This window comes from Prinia subflava, chromosome 7 (genome assembly GCF_021018805.1).
Source record: "Prinia subflava isolate CZ2003 ecotype Zambia chromosome 7, Cam_Psub_1.2, whole genome shotgun sequence".
NCBI classification, from domain to species: domain Eukaryota; kingdom Metazoa; phylum Chordata; class Aves; order Passeriformes; family Cisticolidae; genus Prinia; species Prinia subflava.
The window spans coordinates 23,470,628-23,498,382 of record NC_086253.1 but is presented as its reverse complement, the minus strand read 5'-3'; the positions used below and the strand labels follow the sequence as shown (position 1 = coordinate 23,498,382).

General features: G+C 41.6%; 1 protein-coding gene across 1 annotated transcript in view; it reads right to left on the bottom strand.

The window, feature by feature from the left end:
- Window positions 1-27,755, bottom strand: part of LIMCH1 (LIM and calponin homology domains 1) — a 180,704-nt gene that overhangs the window by 72,110 nt on the left and 80,839 nt on the right. Inside the window, 1 exon segment of the mRNA XM_063401840.1 lies at window positions 3,950-4,056. Coding sequence (XP_063257910.1) covers window positions 3,950-4,056 — 107 coding nt within the window.

Sequence of the window (27,755 nt, the reverse complement as noted above, 5' to 3'; positions counted from 1 at the left end):
TTATCCAACAGTCAGATTCTGCTCTGCAACCCATACAGATTCTGGAAGCAACTGAACAAGCATAAGAGGAATCACCAAACATTAAGGAAATATTGCGGGTGCTTCTGTGGAAACAAACATTACAAAAAACAAAGTGAATGGACGAAGCAACAAAGACCCTGCCATTTAAAACAGAACGTGCTGGGGAAAACATTTATTTTTTAAACATATACTTGAGCACTCAGACTGAACATTGGCATCATCCTTCTCAACTTATTTTTTTCTCTTAAGTTCATAGAAGAGAAGCAGTTTTATGTTAAAAACAACAGGGTATAAAGTTTGTGTGAACATAAACAACATTTCAAAACCCAGCAAAGAAAGCATTAAAAAATGAAGAAAATACATAGATGCTGAAAACTAAATAAGACAACTTGAGATTTAGTAATTCAATAATTATCCTGATTATTTATAGTGGGATTGTCTTCTATTATAACAGTAAGACCACTCCAGCATTAAAGTGTATCTGACAAAACCAAAAACAAATGTACTCAAATCTGTTAGAACAACAAAAGCCAAAATATAGGCAATGGTAAACAAAGTATTTTTGATAACATCTTTTTAAGCCAAAATTTCATCCACTAATACCCACACAATAAGAAAAATAGAACAGACCTGGGTTTTTTTCTTAGTAAAATAACAGTGGAAAAGAGTCACAAAAAATTCCTTACAGCATTAGCTCATAACTTTTATAAGCAAAGTGATCCAAAAAATAGATCTAATGCATGCCTCAATTAACACCTACATGAAAAAAATGGTTAAAATGTTGTTTTCTTAAGCATGTGTAATAATGTCATACTCATCCTTTACCACAGAACAAAAAATATTTTCACCATGTTTAAAAAAATCACCCAAAAGCCTTCAAAGAGGGAAGAAATCACCTTCATGCTTTGGGAACTAGCTAGCAGAAGACAGCCTTCAACATATTTCTCTAAAACAGTCATGGACTTGGCTTGTACACCTCAACTCAGTCACTCAGCGTGAACTTGGACAGTGCTAGGAAAACATTTGGCTCATTTCCACAGCTGCTTTCTCTGAAGCCTTCATATGCAGCAGAGGGCCAGGCCAGCTCTGTGGGGTTTGTGATGCCAGGTTTAACTTGGTGACACACTGAACAGCTCTGCTCCGAGCTCCACCCTAGTCAAAGCCTCTCAACCTTCCCCCACCAAGGTACTCCATCCATCCTCAACCCTAAAAGATGAAGGTTTTTATAAGAAAAACTCTTCCTCTCTGGTTTCACATGGAGATTAGGGTTTTATACGAAGATTACGGATTGTTTTGCAACTCTCTCCAGTCAATCATTGTAATGATTTTACAGGACATTGAAGAATCTGTTTCACTGAAGTATTATCAGATTTAGAAAAAATACATCACAGAGCTGCCACTCACTGCCATATAGAGGGCAAGGAGAATCTCATATTAGAGTCAGAAACTTGGAAAGGAGCAAAAAATAGTATTCCCTAAAACAAGGACACTGGCCAATTTGATTTTCAGAACCTTTGAATTTTCCCAGACAATGCCTCAACACCATGAAAACTTCCAGCTTCCATTGCCAGAAAGGAATAAAAAAAATGCTACTGAAATTTAGTAAATTGTTTCCATATACTTTTCTAAAATGGATTTGTCTCACCAGGATTTCTTTGAATGATCCTTTTGGCCAAATGAAATTAGACCATTCAATCAACTCAGCAGCTTGACTGTAGAGCAATAACTTCTGTTATAACTGTAATATTACATGATAGACCCAAAACTTTCAGGAAAACTTCTAAATAACACCAATTATAAATTTTGTTAATTTTATTAAAGTGTGGGGTGCTTCTGCTTTTAAAAGGTGGAGGGCCTGGGCAATTTGTGTGGTAGTGGATGTGTGGCTTTGGTGAAAAACTATCTAAATTGCGGCATTTCCAGTTCACACAGAGTTTCATTAGCCAAATTACTGTGTGTCTCAAGCTATAGCTCTTGCAGGAAAGTGAAGAGACCATGCTTATGTCTGCATCTCTTACAATCTGAGTGGCCTCTAATGTCCTATATTGCACCATCAGAACAGTTTAATCTGAAATAACAGAACTGTGACTTCTTTTCTCACAGACTACAATATTTTATTAGTTGGACAGACAAAAAAAGAATGTCATCAATTTAGATTAGGAAAACCCCTAAGTCCCTCAGAATCCCATTGCCTAACTAAGAGAGTATTTTCACAAAATCACAGAATGAACTGAGCTGGAAGGGACGCACAAGGATCACCAAGTCCAGCTCCTGGCCCTGCACAGGACACCCCCAAGAGTCACATCACAGGCCTGAGAGTATTCTCCAAGTGTTGTCCTGTTTTACAGAGCTGTGGTTGATGTTTCTGGGACAAAACCTGTTGAGTAGAACAATCTATTCGTCCCAACAAGGAAAGTTTCCCAAACCTTTGCTTTACACTTACATTTGCCTTACACTAATTACAGTTCTACAGCCTTGTCGTGGTTGGGGGGGGAGGTGAATTTTTCCAGGGGGATGTGGGCAGTCCAATCAGTGATCAGCTTTTCTGCTGGCACCTGGGTTGGTCACTCAGAGGTTTGGACACGCCTCTGAGGACACAAAGAGTTAAAAGCAGGAGTCTGGGGGGCTCGGCCTCTTTTTCAGATCCCAGTTTCAGCAGAGAGACGTGTGAGGCTTCTTTCCCCACCCAGCCACGAGGCTGGGTGGGGGAGGGGAAACATGTGGTCGGCTCAGGTAAGCCGGAGCCCCCGGGGGGGGGAGAAGAGAAGGGACAGGACTGGAACTGAGCTGCCCCGTCCAGGATGGAGGGGTGGAAAACTGTGGAAGTGCCTGCTGTGTGTGCTCACCCCCTCCTTCCCCCCAAACTCCGGGAGAAGGTGCCCAGCCACGTGGGGGTTTGCCGAGCCTGGGAGTGCCTCAGCCTGCACCCTGCCGAGAAGAAACTGTTAACCCTTGCTTGGCAGAAAGAAACTTTTCTTAGACATTGATTCTCATGACTGGTGGTTTTCGGAGAGAGGGAAGCGGCCTGGGACCGAGATGATAAAGCATGATTGGAAGGAATTCGATGGAAGAATGAGAGGAGTAGCCTTCTGAGCTGGAATTCTCTTGCATAATGTCAGCCATGGACTGAACTTGAGTCTCTTTTGAACATAAACTGCATTTTTGGGTGGATACAGCTGCCCTTGCTTTTGCTACAGTGACTGGCACTTGAAGTGAGTAGCGAGCAGAGAAGAGAGGGGGAGGGTGAGGTGGCACCCTCTGCCCTCAGGGCAGACCTGCTCCTGGAACCCTGGCCCCTGGGTAAAAAGGGGAGAGCTCGGCATGCAAGTATCCTTAAAAGAGCCCTGTATGCAGTTTTCAGCCTGTGGACAGCGGTGAGAGCGCTGGACATAGGAAAAAGAGAGTGTCACCTTAGCAGACTTCTCCGGGCGGTGCTATAGGTGACATGGAAACACATAAGGGGTGGACCCCTGTTTTCTGAAGAACAGTTTGTGGTGCGAGAGAGACTCCTCTCTCCCTTGCTGAATTGAAGATTAGTTTTTTTGAGTGGTGATTGTTTGATTTAAAACCCAAAGGTTGGTCTGTGAAAAGTGATGGGTGGGGAGGTAGAAACTGGGAGAAGAAATGTTCTAAGAAGTTTTTATTTCTGTCTCTGTGTGTGTTTAAGAGTATCTTTGTCCCTGTTCTTATGTAATGAATAAAGTTTTGGTGGGTTTTTTTTTTGTTTTCAAGATTTAAGCCTGCTCTGCTCTGTTCCTGATCACATCCCACAGGAGTTGTTAGAGAAAAAACATATATTCATGGGTGCACTAACATCTGGCCAGTGCTAACCCATGACAAGCCTTTTTGCTCATTCTTAAATATTTACTAGTGCATCACATGCATCTGAAGCTGTAACATGCTAATCACAAAGTGCTGTTGTACTTACTTGATGGTAACTCTGTTTGATGTGTCCTGCAGATCACCAGGATCAAAAAGCTGAGATTCTTTAAGTCCCAGTTCTTTGCAGCCTCTTAAGAATAATATGATATTATCCTGAAAAGAGATAAAAAGCATAAAACCTCAACACTTTAAACTCTGCTTAACTGAAAAAAAATCTTACCAAACCAACTTCTCCCTAATTCAGTAACTGCTTGTGAACAGCCATACCATCAGCTACGTGAAGAACCAAAGACATTTCCAGTCTCATAATTTAAGAAGTCAGGGTAGATTTTGTTTGAAAACCAGATACATATGAAACCTTTTTCTCTTTTTCCCCAGACATGTAACTACAATAAGCTTGTTGACTTAGGTCTTTTCAAACACAGATATTGGCAACTTTTTTAATGAAAAAGGCCCACTAATTCTCCACCTACTGCTGGAGGCTGCCACACAACCTCAGCATATTACAAAATAAAAAAGGCATTTTTGAAGGGAGCAGGAAGAGTGGATATTAAAAACCCCACCACCATTTAAGCAAGCAATTTGTTCAGAAAACGCTTTGCATGTCGGATATGAGTAAGCCAGGTAACACAACTGCTCTCTTGCCTCTCCAAATGTAAGTCAGAAGTCACTGAGAAAAAAGATAGGTGCTTTTTCCTGAAATAAAAACCTTGAAGCTACACTTCATATAGCCACTGTCTCTAAGAAGAAACAACACCACTTTTTTAACACTTCTTATGGAGGATTTACTCTTTTCAAGGTGTAAAAATTAAAAGTCAATAACTAAGAGAGGCTAAGTAAAACCTGATATAAGTCTCTTTCAAACCAAGTCCAAGCGATGACACTTTGGTTTGCACCAAGGTGATTGAATCTGCATGTGTGCATATACAGTTAATACAGGTTTTATACTTATACATATGCATGTACACCACTCCCCTGTTACAGAACCAGTGAATATGTTTCACATGGATAAATCTTGTAGGCCAGTAGAGAGTAAGTTTTTAGATATACACATTTCTAGATCAGCAACTGCAATGGTGGATGTGTGGACAAGTAAAGACACAATGTACAGTCTGATATTCTTTGAGGAGTCTCATCTCCAACCTAAAGCTAAGCCGCCACATGAAGAGTTACAGAGGAGCAGAACCACAGTGTGTGGTGGAGTTTTCATAAAACCTGGGAAGCAGAGGAGCCTGGCGGTGTTCAGCTCTTACCCACTCTGCATGACAGAGCAGGATTGGTGAGCAGGGCTCTCCCCACATCTGCTCCCAGCCTTTCCTGGGGCTCGGGGACAGCAGCCCTGTTTGTTCTGGAAGCAGCACGCTAATCGCCGTAGCTCTCGCCATGCCAACACTCTCGCACACAAAGCTCGCCAGCCACACCACAGAAAACACAGACTTGGAAATTCAGAGTTCAGATCTCCCTTTCTTCCCTGGCTGAAACTTAACAGCTCTGGAGGGGAGCCAGTGGGGGAAGGAACAGCAGTTGAGAGAGCAGAGAGCCCATAACCCAGAGAGACAGCATCATTCATGACATGAAAAGATGCCTGTAAAATTTTCCATCTGGCTTACTGTTTGCATTATAATTTTTCCAACTGCATCGTGAATAACTCTTATGTTTAGTCTTTGATGGAGGACAGTCCTGGTCCCTCTCAAATGGTGGGCGGAACAATGTGTAAATCTAATAAATCAAATAAAAATGCAAAAGCATTCAAAAAAGGTTCCTAACAATATTTCCAAATTTAAAAAAAATATACAGGACATAGAGGTCATAGTAACCTAACAGACTTAGAAAACAATCAAAGGAGGAGGAATGCCGAAGATAACTAATTGCACCCATCTTTATGCCAGACATTCACATCTGAGTTATGAAAGCAGTAACAAAAATACCAGTTATTTGGCAGCCATGTAGTTTGGAAACTCAGTTCTTCTGCTGATGAAAAAATGCCTGCTTCTCAAAAAACCAGTGTCACCTACTCCTGCTTGGCTACATGCTTTTATTTGGATGGTCATCATATGAATAATGTCTGCCAACAGTCACTAACACTATCATCCAACAATTCCTCAGAAAGGTGGTGTCTTGTATGGGCACGGATAACCACACATGCCAACAAGATGCAATCAGTGAGCCCTGAAAGAAGTTTTTGCTTTTGCTAACAATCTCATAATTTTTACTTCCCAATGGTCCTAAAAATGGCCCTTGGCACAATGGTTGAAAAGGACTGAAGAAAAACCCAACAAAGAAAACGTTTTCAAGTGATATATTTATTCAAGGACACCTGCTTAGGCTGCTTAACCCCAAGCCAAAAATGTATCTCATACTACTGCAGAACTAAACCCTTCCTGATTTACTCCAGTACAGATGAAATTCACATTTGTTAGTTCCATTGAGTCACTGGAGAAAAGCACTCCTAAACCACTGAAGGGAGAAAGGAGTCTTAAAGTTAAGACCCAGCTCCCAGCAGAGCTTTCTCTCAGGATTACTACACCTTTCAATGAACAGGTCCTGATTTCTTCAGTTCTCAGAAAATTTTGCTTTTATCTTTCAAGAGGATTTATTGTTCAGTGTCTGTTAGCTGCAAGTATGCTTTTTTTGTAGTCACCTAAAACACCACTCTTTGTCATTACTGAAGAAACTAAAGAAAGCAGAAAAAAACAGGTTTACAGGTATCAAGATATAAAACCCATCCTTACTTTAAACAGGTGACTGAAAAGACACATTTAATGTGCCTGCCCAGCCCCTTTAACTTGGCAGAGTTAAATAGGTCATGCAAATGGGTCACACTGCAGTGGCAAGGATCTCAGGGTGGACAGCTGCTGTGCCTCAGCTAACAGTGATATCTTTTACAGCGGACTCAGAAGACATGACCAGAATTTGGTCCCTCTGGCAGCCCCTACAAGGCACTATCACATATTTCCTCAATATATTAAATAGAGATGATACTGCTTTTCTCTCAGCCTTTACTTTCTGCAGCTGCAGTGTTGGAGTAGACAGAGAATTGGTCACTTGCTTAGCACATCATTTCCTACAGCCCCATAGGACCCAACTGTCTCTTGCTGGCTCCTCTTGGTTTTATCCCACACCACTGTACTAGTGAAAATCTTCTTCTGGCTTTTGTCCTTCATACACACAGAGGAAGAACAAGCTGATAGGTTACAGGCTAAATTTATTTTGCAAATTCTCTCTATTATTTTAGTATATAAAAATTTATGTCCATAAATATCTATGTTTACATAGATCTATAAATTATAAATATGTAATCTATAGATATCACAGATGGCTATACAATTTTTTCTATGCTTAATCTATAAATTGACAGAAGGTCTAAACAGGCTGCAGAGAGAAGACAAACACTTCAGTGTGGTGGCAGACAGGACACAAACACAGGATACAGTGATAGGCTAAATCCCAGCCCTTTTCTGCTTGCCTCAGCAGAGTCCTGACAGTTACTGTTACATCAGCACTACAAGCAATGTCATTTACTTGTAAGTACAGAAAACCAAAAATTATTAATATGAGTGTTTCACTATCCTGAATTTCAGAAACAAACAATTAACTAACACACAAAACTAAACTCCCAGGCAAAACCAGCCATGAACCAGTAAGAAGGGTCATGGACAGATAAGGGTGCAGCACACTGACTCTTTGAGAACTTAGTCAGAAGGGTGCATGGGAAAGTAGGAAGGAAAAAACATTCCTACTCTCACAGCTGCATTTCAACACCACCACCTTTTCATCCTTTCTGGTGTGTAATCTGACAGACTCACCTCTACAAAATCACTTTGTCAGGATAATTACCCGAAGATAATACAGAGAGAGTAGGAGGTGGAGGGGTTACACCTTTGTAAAGGTGGAGGGAGGGAATGAGGGAGGGGGGGAAACTCACTTGTAGGTTTGTTTTGGTTTTTTTGGGTTTTTTTTGTTTTGGTGGGGGTTTTTTTTTGTTTGTTTGTTTGTTTGTTTGTTTGAACCTGTGTGTTATGAATAGGAAAAAATGTTCACTGTATAGCATTAAGTAAGTTTCCTCATGCACGAAGTGGAGCACAAAATTCTGAACTCTGTAAAAAAACCCTCAGGAATTGGCAGTTGAGTAGGACAGACACCCTGGAAAGCCACCACAAATTCACACAGTAGCACTGCCAACACACAAGATAGTTCAAGCTAGCGAGAATCAAATATTCACAGCAGGCAAATTCTCTCCATAGGATCTGCTGATCAGATGCAATGGCAAACAGCTTGAATTTGGCCCGCTTCCATTCCTTTCATCCACACAATACATACAAAACAGTCTCACTGTATTCGCACTGCAGATCGGTTCTACAGCTTGTCACTGTGGAGCCATCGTTTGTCACATGTGCTACTGCATGGCCCGGATGAGATATTCAGATAAACTTGGGGAAAATAAAAGCAAGCCAAGCTGTATGTCTGCACAGAACACTGAATAAAATGCCAAATACATGCCACTTCTGCAAGCTGGAGATATTATTAGATGTCAATAGCACTGCTCTGTTTCAGAGGACAGCTGCAGACAAACAGGTGGCCTTTTTCATTTCTGGAATGCTGATATTTTCCCTGCTCCAGAATAAATTAGAAGATCTCCAAATTAAATAAATAAATAAATAAATAAATAAATAAAATCCAAACTGCTTTTCTGAGCAGTTTCCAACAGACTCCTAAAAGCCTTTTGTTTGGTCTCAACATTTCTTCCTAATTCCTTTATTTTTACATTTTATGTAAGTAATTATTAGTGATAAATTATCTATATAAAAACAGTGGATATTGCCTGATTCACAGCTTCATAGAAATACTGAAATATTCAGTTCAAGTACACCAGGAAAAAACTATAAGAAAGGCTGGGAACTTTTTGTATGTATATGTGTATATGTATGTGTATGTGTATGTGTGTACATGTGTGTATACGTGTATATGTACATGTGTGTTACTATTTCTCCAACATGCTTTCCTGTGTATGTTTAACTATATAAATATGTTTAACAATCTATATATGCGTGTGTGTGCATGTGTGTGTGTGTTTTACTGTTCATCCAATATGTTTTGCTGTATACATAACATAAAACATAAAAGATTGTTTTCTGTGGCAAACTCCAAATCAGTAGATATAGAAGGAAATGGATCATATTTAGGACACATTCCCTTAGAAGCTGAGGATGGTTAATCTCCAGAACATCAGAACTGAAGGCACCTCCCGGAACAGCAAAGGGAGACAGGGCTGCTTACATCCCAAAAGGATTCCGGCACACAATAGCCTCACCCACGAAAATTAAACGCTAGCGGGGAGAAAAGCAGAAAGAGATGATCCCTGGGAGCAGGGAGGGGCAGCAGGACTTACCAGCTCGCCAGCCGGAGCGATCCTCCCTCCCCAGGCCCGGGGGAGCCGCAGCCCACGGCAGCGGCGCTCCCCGCAGCCGCCTGGCCCTGGTAGGGCACGGCGCGGGAGCAGAGGCAGCGCCGGGCGCGCACCGGGAGAGCCGCAAGGGCAAGGGGCAGGTCCGGAGAGTAAACACCGCCGTGATCAGAGTGAATCAGGAGGAGCAGGGCTCGCCGGGTGGGCACAGCACTGCCCGCTCCACAGGCAGAGCCTCCCAGCGCGCCCCTGAGAAAATGGTGAAGGCTGCCTTTGCCAAGAAAGCCCAGCCTTTTTCTGCTTCTTTCTGGGCAGCCTAGAAGTAAAAGACATGTCTCCTTCTATAACAGTCCTGCTTTCTTGTCAGAAAGGCAAAGAACACCTTTAAAATAGGTATGAAGAAATTGGCCAGTTGGTACTGTACTCCAACTGCACAAAACACACCAGAAACCCCAAACGGGGCTCTAAGTGACCTTCAGATAACATCTAAGTCTGCCTGAAGATAAAAAATCATAGAATCAAAGTCATCAAGGTTGGAAGAGACCTTTAAGATCATGCAGTCCAACCATCCACCCAGCACTGCCCCTATAACCCTTGAACCACTAAACCACATCACCCAGTACCAGATCCAGGTCCTCTTGAACACCTCCAGGGATGTGACTCCACCACATCCATGGGCAACCTATTCCAATGTCTGATCATCCTACAGAGAATTTTTTTTCTAATACCCAATCTGAATCTCCCGTCTCACCTTAAAGCCACATCCTTTAGCCCTCTCACTATAGGCACAGCAGAAAAGGCCAGTCCTCACCTCTCTAGAACTTCCTTTCACAAACTTGTAGAAAGCAATGAGGTCCACCCTGAGCCTCCTCTTCTCCAGGCTCAACAACCCCAACTCCCTTTGAGGAGTACCTGTCTCAGTACCTGACTCCAAAGATAACTTGGCAGGAAGTGCCAATCTGCTTAGATCCTGCTGCTCCCAACCAGGCTCACTAGGGCAAAAACCTGCACGTGTCTAGAGCTAGAAGATAGTGCACAACTTTGATGCTGCTATTGATTGTATAAAAGCTTAAAATTTCTCAATAATGTGAATGGAAGCTGAGTAAAATAGAGAATATGAGAAAGAGCAGACTTCAACCCAACAGGCAAAGGCAAACCACAGGAGGGTGGGAGGGGTGCACACAGCATGAGCACAAGGCTGATGCTATGACTTCACTAGTTAAGTAGGTCCTGATATTACCTCTTGCTACATCATTATCCCTGAAGGCACAAATTAAACATTTAAAAAAATGGGGGCTCAGTCAACTTCCATGTCTTTGGGGGGAGAGAGCAGATGATGATCAGATGATGTGAACTCCCTGAGATTTGCCAAAACCAAGATACACCCTAAGATGGCTTTGTTTACAGCACTGAAAACAGAACATAGGCAAGCAGAGAAAAATCCCCCAAAACATTTCCAGGCTATTCACTGGCTTGATGCTGATGAAATCACAGTCAGATGTCAAACAGATGTAAGATTTCACCAGGTCTTGAAGAGAGAGTGCCTATCTGGTGCCATAGTCTATGGCAACAGCCATGCTATGGCCAAGGAAAAGGATTACATTTCCTTTCCACCCGTTCTCTGTTGCTCACTCTCTCAGCGTTTTAGTGCTTGGCTTGTGAGGGATTTGGTCTCAGTCTTATGACTTCTTCTGTTACCCACTTTTCACTTTTTGTGTGTGTGTGAATAAATTTCATGAAAAGCAGGGTTAAAAACAATTTCTCATACAGTGAATTGTAGTCAAGCACTCTTAGAGGCTGCTGGGAATTCACCTTGCAAATTGAGAGCAAGATGGATAAAAACAAAACCAGCAAAAACATAAGGCATGGTTCCTTTTGCTGTGATGGAAAGGATTGTTATTTATCTCACTCTGCCGTCATGGTGGAGCTATGAAGCAGGTCAGTACAGAAGCTATGTCAGCATGGGTTGGGGAAAGAGCTACAGAAGAGACAAGAGTGAAAGAAACAACACATCATGCTCTGAGGGCAACCTGAGCTCCCATCTGCGGCAGCTACTTCTTATCCATCCTCCTGGCAATAGTTGTGCTGTCTGTCTGAAGGAGAGGAAAAAAGGTCCTGAAGACAAATTTGAGCTTTATTTGCACTCACATTATAAGTGCAGGAGTATGACTAACCTAAACATAGATCTCAAGGGTTTCAACCCTGAAACCACAGCTAGTGGCACAATGTTCTGTCTGGATATCCTCAGGGGAAACTGGACACTTTCCTTTCTCAGCACATCCCTGCAGCTGTTGTCCCCACAAATGAGCTCTACAGCAAAATTTAAAAAAGGGCAAGAAATTCAAAATTAAGAACATACTGTTTCTTAAGTTTGGTTTATTTGTGTGTTAGTGTCAAGGGAAGAACAGAGTCTGACTATGGATTTCTAAGCACTCAAAAGACAGCCATCCCAAACAAAATGCTTAAAGAAAACAAAAAATACATAAAGTTTAAATCTAAACTTTTAAGTCACAAGAACCACTACACCAGATATTGTGAAAACAAAATTTAAGTAAGGGAGACAATCAAAGAAACTAGCCTGAGCATTAAATATGGGAGAGTACTTTTTTTTGCTAACATAGTGTTAAAGCTTATCGCTCTGCATTTAAAAACAAACAAACAAAAAACCAAAAAAAACACAGATAAATTAACTTGAATTACCTCATGAGCAACATACTCAAAAGGTACAACCCTAGGGTAGTCCAAAGGAACACCACAAATAACTTAATCTCCAAAACAAGTAAGTCCTTCATGTGTTACGTACAGTCATCAATTAAATCACGCAGTGCTGAATAAACCTGAGCCCTTCTAGACTGCTGTCAGGGCAATTATGTGTTAAGCCATGGCACAACAGATATTTTATAAAACTATTTATGTGTTCCTGCTGAGAGGGGTACTTTGGTAGTAAAGATGACTACCTATGCAAAGCAAGTGTATGTGCTAAAATTTATTCCATGTATTCCTTAATTATACTAGCAAGTTTACAAAAGATAATACCTTTTTTTCACTTAACCTGCCTTCTTTTCTCTGCCTGCAGAGTCCAAGCTTCATGGGATCCCTTTGATCACATTTGATATCCCAGGGCACTGACACCCAATACCTGCTTTCTATATTTTGACTTGACTGTAGAGAAAATAACCTTGTTTTCCAGGAAGAGCAGTGTTGACTATTCAAGGGACCCAGCTCCAGGAAACCATCAGATTCAACTTGGAAAAAAAACCTTTGGGATGGAGTGGGTCTTGCAGAGAAGAAAGTGAGGAAAATTCTGTGCATCATGAGCCTGTCCACCTGAAAAGGTGTGTCTGATTGTATTATTAATTATCTGACCAGCATCATCTATAATAAACCAGTACAGGTAACACAAAGCATAATCAATGCATCTGGACACAGCTTCAGAGATTACTATCTGAAAAAACACTTCTCAACCTGTGATCACTACTGACTGCTTTTATTTTTTCTCTGTCACTACATCCAAAGCAGGTGGCAAGGAAAAAAAATAAAGGAAACAGAAATGAGCAATAGTGAGAATTATACATAATGCTTTTCTGATACACAAGAAACTGATTACTTAGAAACACAAAACTGTGTTGGAGGTATAGATTCAATTCTTACGTTCCCCAAGTAATTCATAGCTGTCTTCCCAGTCAGACAGAGAAGCAGATTCCATCACAACTGTATAATCCCCAAAGGATTTTAATGAATATACGTGCATGATGAACATAATCTGAAGTTTTGTGACACCCAGCTATATTGGACCAGCTGTGCACTCAGAGCCAGAGAACAGCTGAAATTTTCTAAAGTTTATTTTTGAGGTCTGAAACTGTAAAGGTACAAAAGAAATTGGTACCTAAAATTAAAATTATTATGACATCAAACTTCTAAAACTGAATGTATGACCACCACCTGGCAGCCTCATAACACTTTTTCTAATTGCAGTAACTACCCACTTCAAACAAGACTTTACTTTCTTGCCCCTTTTCTTTTACATGGTATGTTCCCTTTTCCGTATATTAAGTAAATGTATCTTCCATTTAAAGGCAGGAAATTGTAACACTTGTCAGTACTTGGACTTCTCTCAGTAGACAGCAACCTCAGGGATCAGGACACTTTGCATCCTGAGCTGTTGGAGGGCCTCTTCATCCGTCTGTCCAAGCACAACTGCTGTAGGTGGGCCTCAAAAGATGCAAGAAAGCTGCCTGTGGGGGCCAGGGGCCTGGCAGTAGCTGTTAAAATCAGACCAAATCTCTATTCCCCAAGGCAAACAGCAAAATAGTGAAACCACCAAGGAGGACTCATTCCTGTTCAGTTCATGACCTCTGCAAAAAAAGCAACAAATTCCACTTCTCTGTTCAAACTAAACATCTACTCCCTATTGCCAAGGAATATGTTTTAATAATCTGTGGTGTTCAAGGTTTGATAAACATCAGAAATCTTTTTGCTGCTGTTACACGATACCTGACACACATTTTTCCTCCACTTACAGCTTTGCATTTTCATGCCAACATTACATAAAACACACTGCACTTCTTAAATGTTCGGGTTGGGGTATCCTTAAAACACTTCTAAAAGAAGTTGTTCAAGTCCAAAAACCACAATTTTTTTTTAATTGGCTATTTCTACTGAATGAAGTTCCAGCACATTCCCAATGAAAAACCTACCTTGTTTTTACTTCCACTGAAAAAATAAACAGAGAGCTTTCATATTTATGTGTCTAGAATTACTTTGGTGAAGAAAAGGAAGGGGAAGAAAGTGAATCATTTTCAATTTTCTGCAAGTGAATTTTACAGACAATAAAAATACCTGTACAAAAATATGCTCAGTAGATCAGTGCTCATTCATGACTTTGACCATATACCGTATAACAGCTTGAATTATTGAATACTCCAATACTATATTCATGTGTCTGTTGTTTCTTTCCCAGATATGAAAACACACATTTGGTGTCTAGATGGCATGGACAAAATTATCAGTGATCTTGAATATCTCCACTTTGGTGGGGGTTTTTTAATAGTAAATATTCACGGCAAGATGAGCTTATAGCCAATAGTCTGTCAGTGATTTTTTTTCCATTTCTTTTCAACCATCAGTAAGCAGTCTCTAGATTCAAGAAATAGCATGGCTATTCCTGAAGCTATTGTAGCTTCAAACCTAGATTGACTACACAGAATAGCTTACTTAAATTACTTAAATTGCTCCTGTTAACTAAGTCTATAGTGATCATGCAAGCATCCTTTGAAGAGTCATTTGGAAATCAGGATTCATAGATTACATCTAAATGCCAGTGTAATTTGCAGTTGTGAATACTAAGCTTTTAGGATGAATAAAATGTAGTACAATAATATAATGTATTTAAGGAGCAGAATTTCCTTAAATTAATGGAATAGAATAAAAGATTAAAGCAAGAGAGAAAGAAAGGGACACTTCTTTAATATGGTGCATTCCTATTGCAAATCATTTTCCCAGCTCTTTCACAATGTCTTTGTTTTGGTTTCTCCGGACAGTAGAACAGAGGACAGGAAAGGATGTGTCCTCTTACAGGACTGATATTCCTGTTGTTCAGTTTCCTTCAACACATTAGAGGTGTACTACTGCAACACCCTCTGTCCCCTCAGAATACAGAAAGCAACAAGGGTAGGAAGATGTGTTCATCACATGGCTCACACCAGGTCTCTAGAAACAAGATCTAAGCAGCGAAGACAGCAGAAATAGCTTGTCTTGTTTGTTGGTGAAGGGAACAGAAAAGGAAAACAATCAGTTATCACTGATAATTTATTCTTAAAACTTCAATTAATACCATATCCTCTGTCCTTGCCAGACCTGGGATAAAGTTTTGTTTGTTTGAAGAAAAGAGCCAATCATGCTTATAATTCAGCTTACCTGGGTATAACCAGCGGCTCTTGTTCACAACAGTCACAAATAAGGCCAGCAGAGATGTTCATGTACCATCAAATAACAAGCTTCCAACTCCTTATCTGCTACTTCTGAAAACTATTTCAATTTAAAGCCAGATAAAAAACGTAATAAAACTTAGCTGATGAGAGTGTATAAAGGAAAATGGTAAATTTAACATAAATATGGTTTTTTCCTTTCCTCAACAAAGGACCAGGACTCAAAGTCGATCAGAGAGAGGTACATGTAGACAGCAGAACCAGTAGAGAGAGTCTAGCAAGATTATTAGGCCAGGCATCAAAGACCATGAAAGCAGCTGTACTAGCTCCAGCACCAATAAGAAGCTGCCAGCAAATTAGCTGATTTAAAGCACTGCAGAGTCCCAGTCCCCAGCCAGCTCACGTCTCCAAACCTCTCCCATAGGCACAGATTTCTGGAGAATGCAAATGTTACACATGGCTACCCAAAATCAGCTCAAGGCCAGCAGGACTTATTTGCCCTGGCAAGCACTTCTACACTGCCCTTCCTAGCACTGGGAATGGATACATTAATCAGACACAGGACTGCCTTGCTTGAATGCACTGACCCAGCTGATGCTCAGCACTGTGCTGAAGCTAATCAACCCTCAAATCTGGAGACCCTACCAGGAGCTACCTAGTTTACCAGAGTTTACAAGGTCAACAGATGTAGCCTCATCGAAATACGGGGGCTACAGAGCTATGCAACCACCTCAGGTGATGCAGGAACACTGCCCAAACTGCAGTACAGGAGCCCACCCAGCCACAAGGCACCAGACCCTGGTCACACGTGTTCTGCATACTCTTTGTGTATGTGCCAGCCAACCCACAGCTGCACAGGGGCTTCAGCATGCCTGTGACTGCAGAGACTGTGGAGAATCAGCTAGCACCTGAGCAGCACCCACTTTCTGGGGCTTTTGGGCTACCTAGAAATCCCTAAATATGCTGTGCTGCACTGCTAAGGCCATTTGGGCTATTTGCCCCCAAATGAGAAAGGCACTGGCATCAAGCTTCTCTCCTGTGAGAGCTGATGTGGCTGTCCTGAGCAAGGGTGAGAGCTGCCAAACCCAAGCAGACTGTTCAGTGAGTTGCCCACACCCACATCACAGAGGCTATCCAGGGTTCTGCATTCTCTGGCATATGCTAAACTCCAACTTCCATTATCCTGATAGAGTAGTTGACTGTTTTTCCTCTAATTTACTTCCCATCCCCAGTCTAGCATTTTTGTTTCTCCAACTTGCAAAGTTATAAAATACAAGAATATTTCTATGCTGCTTTTAAAAGAGAGTAAATTGTATTCCAAGCTGTGATGAATAACACTGACCACAATCTTTGAAGTTCCTGGTGTGTAATTTATTACATAATAGTTTGTATTAAGGCTTAAGTGCTGGATTTCTAGTACTGCTTATCAAATTTCAGCCAAAGGAAAAAGAATAAGCAAGGTGAACTACTCTTGGGAAGATAAATTATCTGCAAGAATTTTTGACGCAAGTGTGAGAGCACCAAGAACTCTCAGTTCTTCAAAAAAATTGTAAAGGTCTGGAATTCAAGGAGTTTCAGTTCTCTAGGATCATAATTTAGAAAGTAAATTTTAATCAGGATTGGGTGGCTCAAGAGATTGGGTAATAGTATTTAAAAAAGCAAGGGATTAATCTCTGATCAACCAGAGGGTAAAGAGCATTTAAGGTCTCAAACACCCCTGGGAACTAGCCAATTTAGTCTAATGCTGTGGGTGCTGACTCTAGGCAGATTTTGGATTTTCTCACACAGTCCTCATGCTTATGAGTAGCCTCCTCTAAATTTCATTATAACTATTCCATCATCCTCCCCAAAATTCTGCATTAGTTTTGCCTTTGAAATGCTGATGGCAAATAGATACTGAGTTTGCTGTACTGATACTGTACTGACAAAAACTTTGTTCCTCTCTGTTCCTTTTTACTACATCTATGTGTGTTTTCTTAATTATGAACTCGTGAGTATCATTAAGTTGACACTTTTCAGCAAAACAGATTTTAGTCAGTGCTGACTGTGTCATTCAAAGTTCTGAGATGCACAAAAGTGGAGGCCAGGCAGGTATGAAGATACAGCTCCTAAACTCCCTTCAAACTTGTCATAATATTTGATTGAATTTTGCTCTTTGGGTTGTTTCAGATGGAATGACAAAACAAGGAAAAACTGTTGCAATATTGCTGAAGATATAGCATCACTCATTCTAAAATATTTCTGCTAATACCTTGCTTACTCAAATTTTTGGACTTGGACTGCAGCAGTTGTCCAAGAGGATGTAATTATCTTGCTTCCTCCTTGTCTAAAATTCTAGTCCACTGACATATCAGATTCTACCCAGTCACTATTCAGCAGTGTAAAAATAAAATACAGGCATGTACACTAACGGAGAAGATCAATCTAGCCTGACTTCTCAAAACACAGAGCAAAACAAAACTTAGCCTCCTGTGGCAAACTTTATGTCGTGTTACTTTTTTTTACATTAGTCTGTCACTAAACACTGAATTTGGTTACAAATTTAAGTGTTCTCTTGGCCCACAACAGTTACTGATGTACTTACTTCTCTTTACCTCTTTAGAGATTGGTTTTTGTAAGAGCTCTGACAGCACTCCCTGGGAGCCATTCTGTTTTATTTACCAGTCTGCAAATTGTTTTACCAACGAGTGATGCAATTCCTACATTTGTTCATAATTTGTTTTCTGAAATATCAGAAAATACATTGTTTCCAATATACAGTATCAAGCCTGTAGTAGTAGTTACTAATTTTTTAAAATCTGCTTGTATTTTCTTTGAAAAAAACAAACAGTACAGCAGAACAGTGTATCTGTATCTGGTGCTTGTGGCACTCTCAGAACTTTTCAAGTTTTCCTTTTCATTCAGTTGCTACAGTTTAAGAAGCAACTATAATCTGACCTCCTTAGGGGTAACAGGAGAAACTTAAGGAAAGAAAACATCCAGGAATTGTACAAAAATAAAGGGATTTTTTCTGCTTCTGCAGATGTCAAGTGAAAGTTTCATGAAATATTTTTCTAGATTAAAAGTTGAGATATTTTATTAGCTGGTGCTACTGACCTGTGCAGACAGTCTTCTGGCACAATTTTCACAACTTGTTTACAGTATCACCTCAGTTATCTAGAAATTCGTGTTATCCCCACAAGGGTCAAATTCCTGACATGTATTAATTACACTGAAAATTGCCTTGGATTACTTGAAACCTCAAATAACTGAACCTATCCACTATCCTCCCTTTTAAACAACAGAGGACATACTGTGTAGTGGTGCTAACACTTTGTGGCTGATCCCTGTAACTCCAGAAATTAATACATAAACGTCACACTTCTTATCTAGCAGGTCTGCCAGCTTTGGTCTGAAAACCAGAATTGAGGCAGACAGCATTTATAGCATGGTCCTATTCACTGCTGTGGGCTGCAGGTCAGGAGGAGACAGGAAGGACAGGAAGGTTAAAATCAAAAAACCACTGACCAGCATTCCTGATCCATGCACTGCTGGCCAAGGAAACAGACCTGCTTCACAGTTCAGCTCTCTTTATTTGCCAAAATGATCTTGCATCCCTCCTGTAGTCAGCCAAAGATTGGGTGCTGCCTGCACAGTAAGCCTATGTCCCACTGACACTTGAGTCTTTTATTGTGCTGCATCTTCTCATGCCCATTAGAGCAAGTCAGGCCTGAAGCTTCCCCGTGAAGGCACTCACCAAGCAGCTTCACAGGAACCTCTACAACTTCATTCTATCAGGGCTTGAATGCAAAGATGACAATTCAATGTCCTACTGACAACTTAGGTAATTTAGCCAACAGCAGGCATTAGCTCTAAGATCCCTAATGCCGTTGCTAGGCAGGAGTGGTAAAGTTAGAATAGGTTTTGGAAAAACCAGCCAGCCTCTTTCCAGCCAAACTAGAAATGGTATTCAAAGGACAACAGCAACAAGGCAGCTTTCGTCAACAAAAGGTATGAGAAATATCCAGGAACGTTTGGTAACACCCGTAGGATTTGCTGGCTGTGCAGCCGAGCTACATAGCACCCTTCCAACCCAACAGTTAAAAATGGCAAGCAGCAAGAGCATCAACAGCCTGGGATATCAGTTTAAGGCCTGAAATTTGTTGCCCCACAACAGGTGCAAGGGTGTCACAATCTGACACACAGTCCAACGTGCCTCCCAATACACCAACACCATTTTGCAACATATTAAGTCAAGTAACATCTCTTTAGCAGTAAAAGGAGACCAAATAATACCAATATTATGACTAAAAAAGAAGAAAAAAGGGAAGAGGGGAAAACATCATGTTTACCACTGGCCTTATGGGGTAACACAAGCTTGGTTCTAAATTGTACATGAGAACTACTACAATGAGAATTCAAAGGAAAAAAGCCGAGGTAAAGAAATAGCGTAACAGAATGGACTGAAAAAAGCTGAGCTGAACTCAGTACACACTTGGATGCATGCACACATTTAGCAAGTACAATACTCTCCCCTTACTGAAAAGCCTGAAAACTCCCTTTCACACATCATGCAGTAATAAATCAGTGTGCACTATTGCCCCAAAGAAAAATAGACATTAGCAATCTAAGTAATAGTGCTTCCCACATGAAGATGAGGAGGCAGAAACAAACAAATACATGGCAATAGTGAGAACTTTAACAGAAGGACACCACTCCAAAGAGCTAAGGATTGCCTCTGTATTGCAATATTAATTTTCTAGACCATTAGTTATATTGCTTGTCCATAAATGAATGTGCAATTCTCCTACTAAGCTGTGGGACAGATTTGCACATGATATCACAAGGTTCTTCAGCTTTCAAAAGGTTAATAGTTAATGGTTTTGATGCCCCTCAGTCAGATAGTTCAGCCTATCACTGTATTTTCCATAAGCAATTAACTAAGCTGTTTCCTCTGCAGCATTAATTTTAACAGGTTTACAATAGTATCATTAGACCTCTGGACATTTAAGAGGAAACACATTACAATTGGAAAGTACCATGCCAAGCAGGAAGCAAGTGGCTTTAATCCAGGAGCAGTGAGGAATGCAGAGACAAGGAGAATTCAGTGTCAGGTATTTCAACCTCTGTGAACTCTTGACCACAGCACCAGACTACAGAATTTTACTGGGCTCTTAAACTAAAGAAATCACTTTGCATGGATCTTGAAGGCACCAGTTTTCCATTAGTTTGCCTTTTTGCTTGTTTGCTTTAAGTCAGGGAAACAACTGCAATGTGATCTTTGGAGCAAGACACGTTCCATCATCTGCATTCAGCACGTAGGCTCCTGCTAGCAACATGCACATCATCAAAAATAAATCCACTTAAGAGTGCCCGGAAAGGTTTTCAGCACAGAAACAGTATGAACAGTTGCTAGCAGACATTAACCGCAATAGACTTCACCAAGTTGATTTGCAGCCAGGGAGGGGATTAGAGACAGCATTCTTCTGCCACCATCTTCAGCTCAAGGGATGGGGTCACAACAGATTGTTGCTTGCTCTCTTTTCACAAGAGAAGGTCAAGGGAGCTTGAGCTCCCATTTTGAGGTGCCAATCTGTTGGTCTGACTGTACTGTGAAAACTCTTCCTGCTTGCCACCCAAGGACTTCTCAGGTTAAGAGCTTTTGGGAAGGCACTCTCCCTTGTCACACTTCCAGTGCTGGCTGCTGTTATCTGGTTATCAACACTGATCTAGCTGTTCCCTGCAGCAGAGGCTACTAAAAAAGACAGTTGGAGATCAGAGATGGTATTTATAGTGCAGACCTACAGACTCCAACCTGTGAGAGGCTTTCCAGAATTAGGGAGTGAGAATACTACTAAGTATAATTTTAAACACAGACAACCTTTAAACGAAGGATTTAAGACTGAGATTTTCCCAGGTTCCTGTGTCCTTTGCTTTTGGCCAATTCCTTAAGGAGTGCATCTAAGTTTAAACTGTGTAGCTGCATTTTCAGAACTACTTCAAACTGATGGAATGACGCCTCTTTTCCCAATTTTGTGAGGCTCTTCCTCCCCTTCTGCCTGCATTTCTGGTCATTCTGTAAGATGAAGTGTATTTTTTAGCCAAGTCAGTAGCCCACTCCAGCTAATATGAAGGCCAGTTCTGTCATTTGTAGGAATGCCAAATTCAGAGTAGCTGAAAGCAACCATAACCTCAGGTCTAGTTTTCCTTGCTAAGGACCAAAGCTGATATTTAGCTGATATTTATTTAGCTTCAAGACATGGATAGCTGTAGCTCTGCATATTTTATGTGTGTTGGCCTAAACACTTGCAGTACATCAGCTCAGTGCTTCTTTTTACATCCTCATCGTAAACTAATCAATTTTGCAACAGAAGACACACAAAAATTGCAGGTGCCTGGATACAACTGCAAAGGTGCCTCATTCCCCACAGGACACAGGTGACACATTCACAGACTCAAGGCATCCAAGTCCTTCACTGAAAACTCCTGAAGATGGTACATGTCTCCAGAGCATGTGGTATTTGCCCAAATATTAAGAGAAGTCATAAGCTCCACCGGTGGGATTTGTTTTGAAGAGTACAAATCATTGCTCAGGAGGCTCTTTGTTTAAAAGACAGCAGCTCAAGGAAGGCACTGATCCTTCACTCCATTAAGTGCAAATTTAAGCTCTGTGGCAAATGGCATTAAACAATTATTTTTTCTGATACTTAGAGATTATTCTTCAAAAGCTTGCCATTTCTGAAATACTCACTCAAGTCAGCACCATTAAACCAACATAATGCAAGTCATGGATGAGCTTGCAGAAGCACTCCAGCATCTGAATGCAAATCCAAGCTATTCCAGTGGGCAACCTACATTTTTCATAGGTACAAAATGAGCTCTTCCTGGAAGCCAGCTGCCCTCCCCAAACCAAGGAAGGACTCTGTCATTTATAGTGAAGGTTAATGCCATGACAAAGGCAAGTTTACATTTTAGCTGCCTAGCATTATCACATCAGCAGTGGCAATGTTTTCCTTTTTGCAATTTTCAAATGTTATCTCTTGAATCCTTCAGTTTACTAAACTTTCTGTGAAAAAAAAAGAAAAAGAAAAAAAAAAGGTAAACTGTTGCTATGGTTTTCGGACGGCACAGAAATAACAACATGACTCTCCATGATGGTAAAGATGAGAGCAACTTTATTCTTCTAAATTCTACTTTTATAGAGTAGTTCGGTACAAAGAACATGATTGGTTATTCAGCGTCTACACTCTTTTGTAAATATTTCTTTCCAGTAAACATGTTTGAAAAACACCACCTGCAGATAGTTTCTCACTTCCCAAGGTTTGTTTGAATTCCTCTTTAAGATTTCTCAGGCTAACATGAGAAAGTTGTTTGCCTGCCTTTCACACAGACAGTAGCAGAGCCTGAAGCCTAAATTCAGACCAATGTCAGGCCCACATCTCCCCCTTTTAGTTTTTGCTGAGGGTGGCGTCTGTGTCTGTGTCCTCTCCTGCAGGGCCCTTGCAAGAGAAAAAAAGACAAACATGACACCAGAAGTCCCATTAGTAATCAACCAATTACTAAATAGAACTTTCATTGGGCATCAACTTAAATGGTCAGGGAAGTTCTGTGGCATTTGGTGTTGACCCTTCATAACCATGTCCATGCACCAGCGTCAAGCTTAGCTATTTACTAATTCTAATACAGAAAAAAACAAAACATCATTAGCCTGCTCAAAATGGCAGACTAATTTGTCAAGATCTATCACTCTAGGAATCATCCTTTCAGATAACAAGGGCTTTTTCTGCCTTTTAGCAAAGGACAGTGGTCCTTGCATTACACCTGCAACCGCAAACTGATTTAATTTTCCAATTATTTGGACAACCTGAGTTGACCCTTTTTTTTTTTTTTTTTTTTTTTTTTTTTTTTTTTTTTTTAAATGCAAAAATGCATGTGATGTTTGAAAGGGCAGAGACCCATTGCAGGATGTGCAGTATTGGACCATCGTTCACTCAATTGGCCCATGATATCTGTAGGATGTCACCTAGAAAGAAAAAAAGAATATTAAAATTAATAAAATAGCAATAAAAAGATATCTGACTCCAAAAAAAATCTACATGATCCCAAAGACCAGAAAGGCAAAAACCACAAAGTGAAATAACAGCCCTTAATAACTACAAAACATACACCGAAGGCACGTGAAATATTACCTAAAATACAACTACATCTATGTAGGAAACTTAAATGAAACAACATCTACTATAAAATTAAAACACATGAAAAGAAAAAGTCCATTGAGACAAGATGTTGATCCTTAGCATCACTGGATGTCTTCTTGAAGCCTGGAGCAGGGAGTGACTCGAGGATGATCGATGAAAACAGGACCATGCTACTGACACAGGACTTCTGTTGTCTCCATAACTTCCAACCGCATGGTCATCTTTGCAGTCTATATGACAGCCACTAAGGCTATGCAATGTCCCTTTTCACTCCTCAAAGGTGATGGGTAACACGACTGCTGAACCTGCTAATGATAAAACACAGGCACATCTCCTTAAATTAACAAACTTGTCAGGCTCCACTGCCCTAAACTGATAACTTGTCAGACTCCATTGTCTAAATTCAACATCCAGGTTTCAGAATTACTTTTTCTTCAGGTTCATAACATAAATGTTACATTGTTGCCTGTTATCTTTTTGATAATAATTTTGATCAGCCCAGGAACTGCAAAAGCTGAAGTGCTTCTTTACCAGTGAGATCCTGTTCATCCTTCCCGGGCAGGAATTCCAGGTTCACCTCAAAGATCAATTCAGCTATTATATTTAAAGGTCAAATTGTTGAGTCAAATAACTCATGTAATTTCTTGCTAGAACATCTGGGCAAATAGGCAATTCCCATCCAGAGAGAGCCAAGGCATGGCCAGTGCCCAGCTCTAACTGCAGAGGAATCCCTTACACCAATTTTAAAAACAAGCTTCTTAAAAATCTTATAATAAGAAACTAATATGGTAATTGACACCTCCTAAATTTGTCAGGGTAGAGATGCTCTGAGCTCAGCAGGCTCTTGAGATGGTCTGTGACCAGGATTGGAACTGCATCCCAAACAGTCAGAACAGAGGAGGCATTCTTACAAACTCAGATAACCTTGTCTGGAAATCTGAAAATATTTAGAAAATCATGAATGCAAAGCTAGCATAGACAGCTAGAAAACAAGGAAAAATTCTTGGGTGACACGTGTCTTACAGGCAATTATAGACAAATAGCAAAGTACATGAGAAGAAAAAGCAGAAGCAGCAGCAGTAGCAGCAGCCGGCTGTAGAACTGTAATAACTTTATCATATCAGTGAATTCACATCAAATATCTTAAAAACTGAGATAACACTTAAAACTCATAACCGATGGTTATACTGTAGAATTATTAATAATACTTGTGTTATCTGCAAAAGGCAACAAAGGTTGCTTATTTGTTTTTTGTATTTCTTGTCATTTTTCTTCTATTATGAACAGGCATTTAAGGCTCCAATTCTGTTCACAGAGACGCCTTGAGAAGAAATGTTTTGAGGGAGGGGGGAAGGGATAAACCCAAACAAAAATCAACTGTCCCTCTAAAAGGAAAAAGCTTCTGCTCACCTCAAAGGCGACGAAGCTATTTGGCCCTCCCTAAGTGGGGCTTTGGGGGCTCAAGGGCCCCAGGGCCGCTCCGCGGAGCTGGGGGAAATCCAAACAAACGTGGCCCCCATTTTCTGTAAAGGAAAAAGCTTCTGCCTGCCTTAAAGGCGGTGAAGCTATTTGGCCCTGGCCTAAGTGGGGCTTTGGGGGCTCAATGGCCCCAGGGCCGCTCCGCAGAGCTGGGGGAAATCCAACAAACGTGGCCCCCATTTCTATGTAAAAAAAAATTCAAGCGAAGCAACTCCCACAGCATTATCCGCTGTCTAGAGGAACGGCAAGTTCCTCGTGCCCTATTCGCAGTCAGCCGCTCGGCCCGCAGGGAAGGAGTGGGGGAGCGAACCCCGCCGCTCATGGCGGGGGGAAGGGGGAAAAGGAGCGAGGAGACCGCTCCTCCGTTCCTATGACGACTTGCTGTGCAAATTCACGCAGGAAGGAAATGGAGGGGAAACGGAGAGGGGACAACGGAGCGGTGCTCGGCGGAGCTCAGCCCGCCGCCGCCCTGCCGCCGCCTGTCTCAAGCGGAGAGCCGGTGGCCCCCCTCACCGCCCTGGGGGGAAGGGGGGGGGGACGAAGAGGCAAAGCTGCTCCAAGCCGCCCGTCTCAGCGGCACCGCGCGGGGAAGGGATCTGCGCGCCCGCCCGACCCGCGCGCCTGTAGGGAGGGGGGGGAACCGAGTACGGAAAAACGAGAGAGAGAGAGATTTTGCAGCCGCTGCAGCGCCCTGGAGCAGGGCGGGAGAAAAACCGAGCGAGAGAGAGAGAAGGCAGGGAGATCGCATCCGTGCTGCCATGCCTGTCTCACCGCACCCCCGCACAAGGGAAAGAACAAAGTTAAAACACAGAAACACAAAGAAAGACAAGCCCTAAACTCACACAGGCAATCATAAAAACAAGCACAGGTAACGTTAAAAGCATAAAACACTCATAAAGTGAACTTTTCGCCCTGAACACACAGAAGGATACAGAGGGATCAAAGGTTTTCGATCCCGGTCCCGTCCGCAGGCCAGATGCTGGGCCACGCCGACGAGGAAAGGATCGTTGTGTCACACTCCGGGTCGGAATCTGACCAGCTGTATCTTGGACGGGCTAGCATCTTTTAAAGTCACGGTACAGACTAGTCGCAGTGGATGATAGCGCAGGAACCACTGCCAGCCATCCGTGGTATGAAGAAAGGAGAAGGAAAAGCCAAGGAAGCGCCGTCTCTGCCGGCCGGGAGAGGCTTACAGACGCTCGCTTTGATCTCGGCCAGACAGAACCGAAAGAGGTCGGGGGAGCGCTGGGCAAGCTGTCGGCAGCGAAGAATTCCAGCTGCTCTTGTCAGGAAAGGCACAAGCTGTCCTCTCTCAGGAGAGGGGTTCCCCAGGTTTTTCTGGAACCTCTGCCCGGCTGTCTTTTCTAGAAATTAAAGTCCAGCTGTGCTGGGTGCCGTCCGGCCTGCTGTCTTTTGGCAGGATTGATCTTTTTCCATGGTCAGCAGGACCAGCATTCTTTAGAAAAAACGTGGAGATATTTCGCTTACCTCTCTGAGGAGGCAGGTAGAATTTTCAAGCTTTGCTGCATGAATCAGTCCTGGCTGCGCTGAACTTCTTCGAAAAACGTCAGGTCACCAGATGTTGCTATGGTTTTCGGACGGCACAGAAATAACAACATGACTCTCCATGATGGTAAAGATGAGAGCAACTTTATTCTTCTAAATTCTACTTTTATAGAGTAGTTCGGTACAAAGAACATGATTGGTTATTCAGCGTCTACACTCTTTTGTAAATATTTCTTTCCAGTAAACATGTTTGAAAAACACCACCTGCAGATAGTTTCTCACTTCCCAAGGTTTGTTTGAATTCCTCTTTAAGATTTCTCAGGCTAACATGAGAAAGTTGTTCGCCTGCCTTTCACACAGACAGTAGCAGAGCCTGAAGCCTAAATTCAGACCAATGTCAGGCCCACAGTAAACAATCATTATTATATTTTATAAATAACGTCTTTGAGAAGTCACTTGATAGCCCTAAACATGTAGACTCTTTGCTTTTAACTGAACACTTTTTTCTAAAGCATGCAAAGCTGGGCAAGAAAAGGGTGTCTCCATACAGCAAAAAAAAAATTCAAAAAAGGACATCCTCTGCAGTGACCATCCTCTCTTGGTTTTATCATAGAACAGGTTCCCCTTGCCTCTAAATTTGCATATTAACATTCTAAATTATTCAGTGTGAATAAAGCTAATTATAAACCTACTGATTAAACTCACAGTTGTTGGGAGAGCAGTCTAAAATGAGGCTCTGAATGACACAGGAATACTTGTGATATTTTTGTAACTGTTATTTATTATTTGTATTAACATACTGTCTAGGAGTCCGGGCCATGGAGCAGGACTCGTGGGGTGAGGTGTTAGACAAAAACAGACTAACAGATGATCTTTGCCACAAAGAGCTTACAAGTATTATTAGCATTTGGCCAAATCAAGTCCTGACATTCTCAGTAGCAGAGCTCAGCAGGCTGAGGGCACAGCTTAAGCTGACTGAAAATGTGAAAATGCTGCACCTTTGAATCCTAACCAGTCTAGTTTGGGAAGAGGTCTCAACAACATGACGAAGTTTGCATACGTCCACAGCAGCTATGGATCACAGCCATCCTTCACATGTGTCCTGCAAATATTTACCCATCTTGGCTGGTGCTGTTCTGACCCAACAAGGAAGCTGTTCAAGGCACCCTGGGTAGTGAGGGACTTCATCTTATAACAAGGGACAAACTCTTGGACACTGGCAGAAAGGGCCAGTATCCTTAGCATGACAAGGAGTGATTCCAGCCAACAAACAGTTTATCTTATTGAGGGCACTGCAAGCACTCCGATCAAGGAAGAATCCAGAAGATGGGACTTTAGGGCCAGCAGTGAGGTTGGTCT